The sequence below is a fragment of the Bos javanicus genome, chromosome 5 (genome assembly GCF_032452875.1).
Source record: "Bos javanicus breed banteng chromosome 5, ARS-OSU_banteng_1.0, whole genome shotgun sequence".
In the NCBI taxonomy this organism is placed as follows: Eukaryota; Metazoa; Chordata; class Mammalia; order Artiodactyla; family Bovidae; genus Bos; species Bos javanicus.
This window is the reverse complement of record NC_083872.1, coordinates 94,188,265-94,202,544: the sequence shown is the minus strand read 5'-3', so window position 1 is coordinate 94,202,544 and position 14,280 is coordinate 94,188,265. Positions and strand designations below refer to the sequence as shown.

Sequence of the window (14,280 nt, the reverse complement as noted above, 5' to 3'; positions counted from 1 at the left end):
TTTAATTGCAGAATCATTTCCAATCAACTGATAAAACCCACCTCTCCTATCCAGCTTGAACTGTCCCAGAAAAGAGTGGTGCTCAGATTTTAGAGAGCATAAGAATGATTTGGGTGGGTTTGTCAGAACTGCCAATTCCTGGGAAAAGTTTTGCCTTAAAGCAGTCTGTGGTTGGGACCAGAAAGATCTGCCTAAAACTGGGGGTCCTCAGCAAAATGTTGGTAAACACTGCTACAAAGATTTGGGACCCTAGTTGTATTTTTTTAATGAATTTTTTCACATTTATTTCCTTATAATGGTAAAATCTCTTTTGAAAAACAGTTTTCTGAATGCATCTGAACTGGTACCAGTGGAGACCAGGTTAGGGAATCTCTAAGTATCTTTGATTTGATCACTTGCCCTTCCCCCAACACTCATTTAACCTCCTTAATTTTCTTCTTTTCTTTAATCTAAATAATTCCACCACTTATATTTATTTTACAATTTCTTCAGTATGTGAATATTCACTTTTGGGCGAAGGATCTCTATTTTAGTAATGCTGTTTTTTAAAAAATTTTTTTTAAGATTTTTTTTTTAATGTGGACCATTTTTTAAAAGTCTTTATTAAATTTGTTACAATATTGCTTATGTTTTGGCTTTTTGGCTGTGGGTGGGATCTTACTTAGCTCCTCAACCAGGGATCAAAGCTGCACCCCCTGCAATGGAAGGCAAAGTCTTAATCACTGGACCCAGTAATGCTGCTGTTTAATTCAGAGAAAGTTTCCTTCACTCATAACTTGATAGTGTAAGAGCAAGATGAAGTACAGTAAAACTATATAGGCTTATTATTTATGTATAATATATAGGTTATTTGTGTTTAGATTTGTTATTTACTCTGACATAAACTGTGTCTGATTATTATGCCTGGCATGTAATAAGGGCTCAATAAATGTACTGAAGGGAAGAATATTGACATACTATTATTTCAATTCTAAGGACTTAAAACTATGACAACTAAGAAGTGTCATATACATTGCTTTAAACGGCTGAACCATTAAAGTACACAGATAGCGTCCATAAGGCCACTCTCATACCAATACATATTAGCTCTTAAACTAAAAGGCATAGCGTCCAGCTGAAGAAGACAGTGAATACTCCGCTCATATGATGGGTTGAGTCGAATAGTTTCACAGGGCTGTTTCCTAAAGATCAATACTTGAAGAAAATTCCAGTGTACTGCCGTAAAATTTCAAAGACTTTTCCTGGAGGGGAAGGGTTTCTTTGAGATTACTTCCACTGGTGTTCTGGGCATTAAAATGATTTAGATTACAATACCTAAAAAAGAAAGAAAGAAAGGTTTTTTTTTAAGGCCAGATGTAGATGACTTGATAAATCATTTGCTTTCTCCCCGTGCTTGTCTCCCTTTTATTACAGTCCCATAGATACTGGCACAACGGTGATGATTATTTAAGAGCCCTGCTCCCCAGAAGAGTCTGGATAAAACGACACAGGGAGTTTTAGGACATGTGACGGTGTCTCACAAGGACCTTTAGGTGGTGCTGTTTTACAGTCTGCCATGAGTCTGATGGTGAGAAACGTGGAAGTCTGGAATTACCAACTTTGTAGATTTAATGGCGGCAGGATTGGAAAGATTTACTTCAGTCGTGTCCGACTCTCTGTAACCTTACGGTCTGTAGTCCACTAGGCTCCTCTGTCCATGAGATTTCTCAGGCAAGAATCCTGGAGTGGGTTGCCATTTCCTTCTCCAGGGGATCTTCCTGACCCAAGGATCGAACTCATGTCTCTTATGTCTCCTGCATTGGCAGGTGGGTTCTTTACCACTAATGCCACTTTAGAGTGGTCAGATGCACTAGGGGTTTTTAAATTTAGCGCTGAGACTGTGTGGAAAACACCACTATTGAAGAAGAAATCTACAAGTGTGTTTCTAAACTGTGTCCCCTTATCCCTGACTTATGCAAAATCTGGATTCCCCATCTTCTAAATGCCAGACAGTAAGCCAGGGCCTGGTACTCACCCTAACTTACCAAATTCTCACTACAACCTGGGAAGGATGGAACCATTCCCATTTCATAGGCAAAAAAGACTGATGTTTTAAGAGGTTACATAACTTGCTTAGGTTCACAGGAGTAAGAGTTGACAGAGCTTGGGTTTGAAACCAGAACTCTCTGAGTCCTGACCGTTTTCCTCTATAGCACGCTGCCTCTGAAGACCAATTGTTTCTTCAACATTTCGAAGAGGCTCTAGGAGGAGAGGAATTTCAGGCTGTTTTATTCACTGCTGTATGCTACTGCTTTGACCAGTGCGTGGTACATGTTGTTGTTTAGTCGTTAAGTCATGCTCGATCCTTTTAGGAACCCATGGACCGTAGCCAGCCAGGCTCCTGTCTATGGGATTTCCCAGGCAAGAATATTGGAGTGGGCTGCCATTTCCTCCTCCAGGGTACATATCAGATGTCCAATAAATATTGGTTGAATGAACAAATGAATAAGAACCATAAGTTCAATTTTATCAAAGAGACATAAGTCTCCAAGGTTAGGCTTTTTTTTAATTTGTGAAGGTTTCTGATGCTAACTTTGCCTTCTTTCCCTTCTCAACATTGCTAAAAATACCTGTAAGAAAAGGATATGCTTTGAATAACTAGTCCTTTGTCTCTGATTTAGGTCTCTTTTGCTAATTGTTACAGGTTATGTAACAAAAGATTACTGGTATCATCAACAAATTAAGCACAATGATATTAACTTTATGTGTTTTACAATATTAGAGGGATGATGGTGTCAAGTTGTAATAATAATTACCCTTCTATTTTCCTCCGCTATAAACATGTGTGCGTGCACTCTAAGTCAGTTCAGTCATGTCCAACTCTGCGACCCCATGGACTGTAGCCTGCCAGGCTCCTCTGTCCATGGGATTCTCCAGGCAAGAATACTGGAGTGGGTTACCATGCCTTCCTCCAGGGGATCTTCTCAACCCAGGGACTGATCCCGTGTCTTTTATGTCTCCTGCATTGGCAGGGGAGTTCTTTACCACTAGTGCCATCTGGGAAGCCCAATAAACATCTATAATATCCTTTATTAATGTCTTAGCATCTGATGTAGGATGCATATTTATATTAAGGTCTATAGCAATATTCCTATAATACTTTCCAGCAAGGGAAAACATTTCATCCACCTACTTCCTTCAGCCCCAACCTGGAGAGCCTCAGGTGTTTGTCACTATTTCAGATGTGATTGATCAGATCAGATCAGTCGCTCAGTGGTGTCCGACTCTTTGCAACCCCATGAATCACAGCACGCCAGGCCTCCCTGTCCATCACCAACTCCTGGAGTTCACTCAGACTCACGTCCATCGAGTCAGTGATGCCATCCAGCCATTTCATCCTCTATCATCCCCTTCTCCTCCTGCCCCCAATCCCTACCAGAATCAGAGTCTTTTCTAATGAGTCAACTCTTCGCATGAGGTGGCCAAAGTACTGGAGTTTCAGCTTCAGCATCATTCCTTCCAAAGAAATCCCAGGGCTGATCTCCTTCAGAATGGACTGGTTGGATCTCCTTGCAGTCCAAGGGACTCTCAAGAGTCTTCTCCAACACCACAGTTCAAAAGCATCAGTTCTTTGGCGCTCAGCCTTCTTCACAGTCCAACTCTCACACCCATACATGACCACAGGAAAAACCATAGCCTTTACTAGACGAACCTTTGTTGGCAAAGTAATGTCTCTGCTTTTGAATATGCTGTCTAGGTTGGTCATAATTTCCCTTCCAAGGAGTAAGCGTCTTTTAATTTCATGGCTGCAGTCACCATCTGTAGTGATTTTGGAGCCCAGAAAAATAAAGTCTGACACTATTTCCACTGTTTCCCCATCTATTTCCCATAAAGTGGTGGGACCAGATGCCATGATCTTCATTTTCTGAATGTTGAGCTTTAAGCCAATTTTTTCACTCTCCACTTTCACTTTCATCAAGAGGCTTTTGAGTTCCTCTTCACTTTCTGCCATAAGGGTGGTGTCATCTGCATATCTGAGGTGATTGATATTTCTCCCGGCAATCTTGATTACAGCTTGTGTTTCTTCCAGTCCAGTGTTTCTCATGATGTACTCTGCATATAGGTTAAATAAACCGGGTGGCAATATACAGCCTTGACAAACTCCTTTTCCTATTTGGAACCAGTCTGTTGTTCCATGTCCAGTTCTAACTGTTGCTTCCTGACCTGCATACAAATTTCTCAAGAGGCAGATCAGGTGGTCTGGTATTCCCATCGCTTGAAGAATTTTCCACAGTTTATTGTGATCCACACAGTCAAAGGCTTTGGCATAGTCAATAAAGCAGAAATAGATGTGATTGAAGAGGACTCTAATACAGACAGAGGCAGGAAACTGTTTGCTTTTGTTTCTTCTTAGACATGGAAGGTACACCTGGTCTGGCACTCTGGAATATTCCTAACTATACTTAGCTAGGGCTTCCCTGCTATCTCAGAGATAAAGAATTCCCCTGCCAATGCAGAAGATACGGGTTTGATCTCCTCGGGTTGGGAAGATCCTCTGTAGAGGGAAATAGCAACCCACTCCAGTATTCTTGCCTGGGAAATCCCACAAACTGAGGAGCCTGGTGGGCTATAGTCCATGGAATTGCAAGAGTTGGACATGACTTAGCAACTAAACAGCAGCATACCCAGTTAAGTGATTTTCCACTGACCTCAACAAGATTAGTTTGGTTCTAGGACTTACACCAGGATTGTAGCACAGTAATATAAACTTGATGGTGGGGTGCCCTTGTATGCTAACACAGACCTAATTCCACTTGTATGTTAGTGAGGGTGCTGTTTCATCTTTAATGGGACAAAAATAGCTTGGGACCCTCCTTGATACTTGGGACTGACATTGATAGATTTATCACCAATATCTGGCTCTGACCAGATATACCTTTGGGTTTGTTAAGAGCTAGATTGTGTTTGGAAGTGTATTGAGATAAAACATCATCTCTCTCATAAATAATGCTTCAATAATACCATCCCTGGGACATCTGTGTTTTCTCCTGTTTCCATCCTTATTGTTTGTTGTTGTTTAGTTGCTAAGTCATGTCTGATCCTTTTGGGACCCCGTGAACTGTAGCCCACCAGGCTCCTCTGTCCATAGGACTGTCCAGGCAAGAATACTAGAGTAGGTTGCCATTTCCTACTCCAGGGGGTCTTTCTGACCCAGGGATCGAACCCTTGTCTCCTTTTTGGCAGGTGGGTTCTTTACCACCAAGCCACCAGGGAAGCCCCTTATTTTTTGCCAGTGTTAGACAGAAGCAATCAGTATAGAAATAAGCTGGAATCCTGCACTTCTCATTGCAGACACTGATCTAATCACTTATATTCCATACCGTTTCTCGCTTAATGCTTTTGGTTTGGCCTCTCCAGTCCCAACTGGGAATAGATACCCAAGGCAATGTGTTCCTTTGAACTAATGTAGTTGGTTCTAGCTATTTAATCTCTATGGGCAAATATCTCAGACTCTCCTTTCTTCTGAAATGGGACAAGCATTGTTTTCTTGTGGAGGCTGATCAACAGGTGGTGCTGAGTACAGTTACTTGAGCTGAAGGAACAGTCTCCATCCCCATAGAGTTAAGGGGTCATCAGAGCAGGAAGAGGGCTCCTCCATGGCACTTAGAAGCAGCACAATTGGGACGACCCGGAGGGAGGGTATGGGGAGGGAGGAGGGAGGAGGGTTCAGGATGGGGAACACAGGTATACCTGTGGCGGATTCATTTCGATATTTGGCAAAACTAATACAATATTGTAAAGTTTAAAAATAAAATAAAATTTAAAAAAAAATAAAAGAAAAAAAAAAAGAAGAAGAAGCAGCACAATTTACTCAATTAGGTTTTCACTTCAGTGTTCTCATGTATTCAGTTCAGTTCAGTCACTGAGTCATGTCCATGGACTGACACTCAGTTGCTCTTTGTGACCCCATGAACTGCAGCACGCCAGGCTTCCCTGTCCATCACCAACTCCCGGAGCTTGCTCAAACTTAGGTCCATTGAGTTGGTGATGCCATCCAATCATCTCATCCTCTGTTGTCCCCTTCTCCTCCTGCCTTTAATCTTCCCCAGCATCAGGATCTTTTCCAATGAGTCAGTTCTTCACATCAGGTGGCCAAGGTATTGGAGTTTCAGCTTCAGCATCAGTCCTTCCAATGAATATTCAGGACTGATTTCCTTTAGGATGGACTGGTTTGATCTCCTTGCAGTCCAAGGGACTCTCAAGAGTCTTCTCCAACACCACAGTTCTCATGTATAGAGTGATAAGATCAGAGAGGTGGACAAACATGCTGCTTAAGACAGAAATGCTCAACATATGGAAAATCAATTTCTTCTCATCCTGGTTTGTTTCATCCTCTCTTTGTTTCCTTCCCTCATAAAGGATGCAAGATAAAATAAAGCATACAGGAGATGGAGAAGATTTGGTAAGAATCCGATTTCTTTCTAAATAAGCCCTACATTGGGGTTTCCTCGATGGCTCAGTGGTAAAGACTCTACCTGCAATGCAGGAGCCGCAGGAGACATACCTGGCGTTGGGAAGATCCCTGGAGGAGGGTATGGCAACTCACTCCAGTATTCTTGCCTGGAGAATCCCATGGACAGAGGAGTCTGGCAGGCTATAGTCCATAGTGTTGCAAAGAGTCGGACATGACTGAAGTGACTTAGCACACATGCACAAGCCCAGCCTACATTATCTCTTAGTCCTTTTCATCTCTGGTTCCTCCGATCTCTGGTGCTTTGTATATTTTTATTCCTGCCTCCTTCTCTGAACCCTGCTCTAGCATCTCTCACTTTATAGTAACTTACTTGCTCAACAATCACAGCAGAATAATCACACTTAAATATTTTGAGTGCTAGATGCTAGCTCCATGTAGACCAGTACTTTGCTTTCTGCAATTTTATTTTTCAAGTGCTTGGAACAATGCTTAACACATTGGTTGAATGAATGGATGAATGAATAAATGTGAGTCAGTCCCAGAGCTAATAGAGTTTTGGTTCTCATGCTAGTGCTACCTGAATTTAGCCCACAGTCATGGTCATCTTGGCCATATCTCAGTATGAGTCTAGGTGAAAAATAAACAGGAGGAAGAAGAGAGCATAAAGCAACACATGAGGCCATTATTATCATTATTGCTAACATTTTTGAGTATTTACTTATCCTCACAATAGCCTTATGGCACAGTTACCATTCTTAAAGTTTCCTTTTGACGAAGAAGAAACTGAGGCTTGGCAAGGTTAAGCAACTTGCCGAGGTTTGTGCAGCTAAGCTGTGGGATTGGATTCAACTGGGCTGAACCTAAAGATTGTTTTTTTTTTTTCAATTTTATTGACATATATTTTTTAAATTAAGATATAGTTGCTTTACAATGTTGTGTTAGTTTCTGCAGTACAAAAAAGTGAATCAGCTATATGTATATATATATATCCCCTCCCACCCCAACCCATCCCACCCCTCTAGGTCATCACAGAGCACCGCGCTGAGCTCCCTGTGCTATACAACAGGTTCCCACTAGCTATCTATTCTACACATGGTGGTGTATATATGTAAATTCCATTCTCTCAATTCAGCCTGCCCTTGCCTTCCTCACCGTGTATCTGCGTGTTCATTCTCTATGTCTGTCTCTATTCTTGCCCTGCAAATAGGTTCATCTCTACCGTTTTTCTAGATTCCACATTTATGTGTTAAGATACGATTTTGTTTCTCTTTCTGACTTACTCCACTCTGTATGACAAACTTGAGGTCCGTGCGCATCTTGACAAATGACCCAAACTACTTTTTGAAACACAGGTCAAGTCTTACAGTGGGAGAGTACATGAAATTGAGACACAACATAGGTTTGTGAGAATTAGCTGATGGGCGGCACTCAAGTATTTGGAGGTAGTGGCCAGAGGGGAAAGAAGCCTTGCCTTCAGTTTCAGTTTTTATTGCCGACTCTGTTTTGCTGCAAAGACGGGCACATTGCTGTTGAATCCTTCTGCAAGAATCTGACTTTCTAATGAGGTAGTCAATCTAAGAACCAGGCGGGCATTTTTAAGGAGATTTTACAGTACAGAGGGTCACTTTGATAACATATACTTTGGAAGGTAAGAAATTTTAAAATTCAGGAAGCCCTTAAGACTTTTAATTTTTTTTTTTTTTGTCATTAATTCTGTCTCGCATGAGGTCTCAGTGCTTCTCTTACGCTGGACCATAGGCCCCATGATAGTGAGGGCATAGGTGGCACGGAACATTGACTGATACTGACTTCATGTCCTTCTGATTTATCACATCCCATGACTGATGTTCCAAAAGAGATTTATTAGAGGAATAAAAGAATGATTCAGGCAAGGAATAAGTGGCACTAGACGAGAGACTAAATGACTAAATAGATAAATGAATGGAAAGAAGTGAGGAAAATAGACATATTTAGTTCCTGCAACATGGCAGACATTGTCCTTGGTCTTTTATCAAAATTCATCTCCCCAAAAAGCCCACAAAAGGTTGCAATTATTGTCCTTATTTTACATGTGTGAAGACAGAGGCTCAGAGAGGTGAGGCACTTTGCTCAAAAGCACACAGCCATCCAAGAAGACATTACTGAGAGAGAGAGACAGGCTGGCAATGGATGGATGGTAGATGATACATATTAAGCCACTTGAATGGTCTCAGGTGACTGGCTAAATGATTTTGCACAGTTTGTTATTGACCTTGAAATGGTCACTGCTGATTTAAAGGCCTGAATGGAATCCAAATCTTAAGCCTCATTAGATTTCTAGCTATTTGTTTAATGATATTTGCTTTTAATGATAATGACTCATTCATTCTTATTATCGATATGGTTATTTCTAATTCTAAAATGGCACTGTATGTTGGAGGAAAAATATCTTGTTTTAGAGTTGAGCAAAGAACTTTTTATTATAAGGACTGATGGAAAAAGTGAAGTCTAAATGGAAATTTCTTGCTCTGAATATCTGTTAAATTTCTCTAATATGCTAATTTGTCCAGTCATGGAATATAAGATTCCCATTGGCTCAGTGATGGCTCCCAGATCAATATTTCATGGACTCAGAAATTGTTCATCTTACCACACACTTACTTACCTTTGTGAAACACTCCAGAATCCCAGGACGTTCAACAATGTTAATGATGCCAAGAAGAAGAAGTTTTCTAAATTGCTTTTGTTTAATGTGTTTGGAAACCAATTGCCTGTTTGGAACAAATGTAATTGTTATTCAACTGCAGAGTTGTAAGTTTCTGTGAATATTTTATCATTCCACAATTCATAGAGTTTTATTCGCTTGAATAATATCTACAGAGCAAAAAAGCACATCTGAAACTCAGAGTCAAAATTCATTTAATTCTGTAATTAACAGTAAAATAATAAGCAAAGCATGCCAAATGTTTTGAAGGTCAAAAAACTTGATTTCTATAGCACAATATAGGTATCAGAAGAACCTGATTATGCTTCTAATTTGCAAGAATCACATTTTTAATTTATGCTTATATGTTTAATATATAGAGCAGTGCTTGGCACCCCCACAAGGATTGTTTGGTAAAATATATTGAATGTATGAAAAATATTTGTCATCACCAGATAGCCCATTGCATGTGCTAATTGTAAGGTTGTGAATGTGAAAGTTACTCACTTGTGTCTTACTCTGTGATCCCATGGACTGTAGCCTGCCAAGCTCCTCTGTCCACGGACTTCTTCAGCCAAGAATACTGGAGTGGGTAGCCATTCCCTTCTTCTGGGGATCTTCCCAACCCAGGGATCGAACCCAGGTCTCCTGAATTGTAGGTGGATTCTTTACTGTCTGAGCCAGCAGGGAAGCCCAAGAATACTGGAGTGGGTAGACTATCCCTTCTCCAGGGGATCTTCTCGACCCAGGGATTGAACTGGGATCTCCTGCATTGCAGGAGGATTCTTTACCAGCTAAGCTACCAGGGAAGCCCAATTGTAAGGTTAGTGAGATAATACATGTAGATGCCAGATGTTACTTTATTTTGATAACTGAGATAGGATAAATCCAGTGTTACTTTAATACCACAGACCCTATTGGTCATATTGCAGTCTGTGGTTCATGTGAAGATTTTCTTTTAAATGAGAATTCCTCAATTTAATACCCTTAAGTAAGAAATCTTCACCTCCTTCTGATGTCACACTGAGTATGTGCTGTGCTGTGCTAAGTTGCTTCAGTCATGTTTGACTCTGTAACCCCATGGACAGAGGAGCCTGGCGGACTACAGTCCATGGGATTGCAGAGTCAGACTGCAGTCCTCCAGGTTCCTTTGTCCATGGAATTCTGCAGGCAAGAATACTGGAGTGGGTTGCCATTTCCTCCTCCAGGGGATCTTCCCGATGCAGGGAACGAATCCGCATCTCTTATATCTCCTGCACTGGCAGGCAGGTTCTTTACCACTAGCATCATCTGGGAAGCCCCAAACTGAGTATATAGGAAATTAATTAGAGTTCAAGGTCATTGCTTTTACTATGCTATGGCACCCCACTCCAGTACTCTTGCCTGGAAAAACCCATGGATGGAGGAGCCTGGTAGGCTGCAATCCATGGGGTCGCTAAGAGTCGGACACGACTGAGTGTCTTCACTTTCACTTTGCACTTTCATGCATTGGAGAAGGAAATGGCAACCCACTCCAGTGTTCTTGCCTGGAGAATCTCAGAGACGGGGGAGGCTGGTGGGCTGCCGTCTATGGGGTCGCACAGAGTCGGACACGACTGAAGCGACTTAGCAGCAGCAGGAGTAAGTTGTGACTTTTGCTTTGGATCTTTGCTAGAACTCTCTTTTCATACCTAAATCTATATATCTATATCCATATTATCACTATGACTTACACACACACTCAATTTTTCTTCAGTGGGTGTTTAAATTTAATATTGAATATGTTCTATGAAATATGATGTATTCTATCATATACATTATACATGTAGCACTTATTTTTATGCACTACTTTTAAAAACAGCAGTAGGATCTTAGTAGTAATAATATATCATAGATATATAGTATTATGGAAGTTTAAAAGATTACTTAAAAGGCAAAATCTATCTTCAGAGAGAGAGTTTAAATTCAATTGCAGTTCTGAATGGGCAAAATAGTCAGTTCAGTTCAGTCACTCAGTCATGTTCGACTATTTGCGACTCCATGGACAGCAGCATGCCAGACTTCCCTGTCCATCACCAACTCCCAGAGCTTGCTCAAACTTATGTCCATCCAGTCAGTGATGCCATTCAACCATCTCATCCTCTGTTGTTCCCTTCTCCTCCTGCCTTCAATCTTTCCCAGGATCAGGGTCTTTTCCAATGAGTCAGTTCTTCCCATCAGGTGGCCACCTCGCAAAATATTATGCAGTATGAGACCAGGAAGAGATCATCTCTGAATAATCAGCTCCTACACTGGGTGGTGAGCAATCCATCTACGTTCCAACTGACTTGATGTTCAGTGTCATCTCTGGCACATAGGTTACAGGTTGCTTCCTTAACTAGTATATGGTTTTTGGCCTCTCTCTTGACAGTGTATACTTTTAAATGGGGTTTGAATTAAATGCTTTGTTCAAGGTTGATAGTCAGCAAGTGCACAAGCATGACAGCTGTGAAGAATTGTGCCATTTCCCACTTAAAGCTGCTGCTCTTCTGTCATTTAACTTCCCAATGACTATTATTATGGATCAACCATGAAAATTATCTTGTGTCCATTATAGTCTAGGACCTATAATGAAATCTGGTATTGAGTTTAAAGCTATTTTGTAAGTTCTACTTCCCCATTTTATTAATTTGTGTTCCATTACAATAGAAATTTATGGTTTTATTGCTACATTGGCATGCTGCCTTTATCTGATATTTAGGAGAAGTTTCACTGAATGTCTGTGTCTGTCTATTGGGTATTTTGTAACCCTTTTACTGCGAGTGTGTGTGTGTGTGTTTAGAAACTAAACATTTGATTGTACCTGACTGGGGGAGTCAGGGTAGAGGTCAAGGTAAGTTGAGATAGCATCACACTTATTTTCAGGAAGAACTAAACCATCCTGCTAAGCCTATTCAAACAGTCCCATTTCCTTATTTCTCGCGAATTAATATCCCAATCATATTTCTGTCCTTTTCATTTCACATCAGCACTTTGCATGTCATGCGATTATACCATTTTATCACCGTGTTTCTCTGGCTAGAGTAAGAGGAGTTTGCACAGAGTAGGCAAAGCCTCAGAATTAACATGACATTAATTCTTCTTGGAGCATGAATTTTACTCCATAATAAGTAATTGAAAAGACTATCTTTATTCCATAACAAAGTCAGATGAGGGAGAAGAATATAAATTTTGTAAGATCTTTAAAGGTAAAACATAATATTTCTAAGAAATTGTGCAATTACAGCAAATACCAGACTATCAGGGCTTCCTAGATGGCGCTAATGGTAAAGAATCTGCCTGCCAGTACAGGAGAGATAAGAGACAGGGGTTTGATCCCTGGGATCCCTGGGTCAGGAAGATCCCCTGGAGGAGGAAGGGCATGGGAACCTACTCCAGTATTCTTGCCTGGAGAATCCCATGGACAGAGGTGCCTGGTGGGCTATAGTTCATAAGGTCACAAAGAGTTCGACACAACTGAGAGACTGAGCATGCACACACGTGCCCGGTGTGGGGTTAGTGTTCGTGCATCTCTCTCATTGGGGGTGCTGGGGTGGGCACACAAGAGAAACAGTGTCACCTGGTATTATATGCATGGGGCTGACAGGAGGATGTAGTACTTGAAAAGTTAGAGAAAGGCAGTGGAAATTTGCAAATAACACAAGATATTTTGTGACTGGAATTATTTAAAAAATAAAAGAGAACCACACCACCTAGTCAAGCTCCTGATAATACTCCTTTATTCTTTTAAAATTTTTATTGGGGTATAGTTGATTTACAATGTTTCTTAGCTTCTGCTGAACAGGAAAGTGAATCGGTTATACATATGCATATATCTACTCGTTTTTTAGATTCTCTTCCCAAGCAGGCCATTATAGAGTATTGAGTAGAGTTCCCTGTGCTATACAGTAGGTTCTTATTACTTTTCTATTTTATATATAGGAGTATTCTTTCTAAAATATGATTTTTAATGTTCATCTTTCTTCCTAATGCTGATCTCATTCTGGTTCCATAGTTTTGCCTTTCCTTCTCTAGGGGATCTTCGCAACTCTGAGATGGAACCTGGGTCTCCTGCATTGCAGGCAGATTCTTTACCATCTGAGCCCCCAGGGAAGCCTTTGATTGTGTAGCTAATTTACATGGTGTGCTTCATGGTCAAGAAAACCATCACCTGAATTGATTACATGGAGCAAGCACTAGCATTAGGTTGGAGAGAGAGATTCTTTGTGAAGCTTAACTTTGCTTTATATATGAGATTACATGTCTGTGTATGCTCTTTAGAGCTGCTTCTAAGTCACTTCAATTGTGTCCAACTCTGTGCACCCCATAGACGGTAGCCCACCAGGCTCCCCCATCCCTGGGATTCTCCAGGCAAGAACACTGGAGTGGGTTGCCATTTTCTTCTCCAATGCGTGAAAGTGAAGTTGCTCAGTCATGTCTGACTCTTAGAGACCTCATGGACTGCAGCCTACCAGGCTCCTCCATCCATGTCCATGGGATTTTCCAGGCAAGAGTACTGGAGTGGGGTGCCATTGCCTTCTCCTCTTTAGAGCTAGCATTGCCTATAGAAAGATATAGAAAAAAATATAGAAAAGCATTGCTGGAATCAGAGAGACTTTTGAAGTCTATTATTTAATAGTTTGATTGTTGAGGATTTGCCCAAATGGATGGCTTCAGCCTTGGTTTCTCCTCTCTAAAATGATAGCAGTACCCCCTCTCACTGAGCTGGTATGAAAAGAAAAAGAGATAATAGATGTTGAGGGTTGGACACAGAGAGGGTAACCCCATAAGTATTAGGCTATCCTTTCTTGCGCCTCACTTGAGAGGTGCTCATACAAACTCATGGAGCCTGAGCCTGATCTTGAGCCCATCTCCTGTCAGATATTTCTTCATGTTCTGTGTGCCTTTTTTTTTTTTTTTATCATTATCCCAGGACTGGTTGTAAAATGTTCCATTTAACATTGTCAGTTGACTCAGCTCTTAGGTACTATAACTTTATTTTAGTAGCTTATAAACTTTTATTGTCGTAATTCACATTTGTGCCATTTTTCATCTGACATTTCTAGTAGCTGATTGAAATCAGGAGCATCCTTGCAAAAGGAGACAAAGTGAAGGCTTTAGGTCTCGAATGGGACTAACGAGACTT

At 40.9% G+C, this 14,280-nt stretch overlaps 1 protein-coding gene across 1 annotated transcript in view; it reads right to left on the bottom strand.

The window, feature by feature from the left end:
• Window positions 1-1,166: 1,166 nt before the first annotated feature.
• SLC15A5 (solute carrier family 15 member 5) overlaps window positions 1,167-14,280 on the bottom strand; it is a 95,745-nt gene continuing 82,631 nt past the window's right edge. Inside the window, 2 exon segments of the mRNA XM_061417734.1 lie at window positions 1,167-1,314; window positions 9,099-9,204. Coding sequence (XP_061273718.1) covers window positions 1,167-1,314; window positions 9,099-9,204 — 254 coding nt within the window.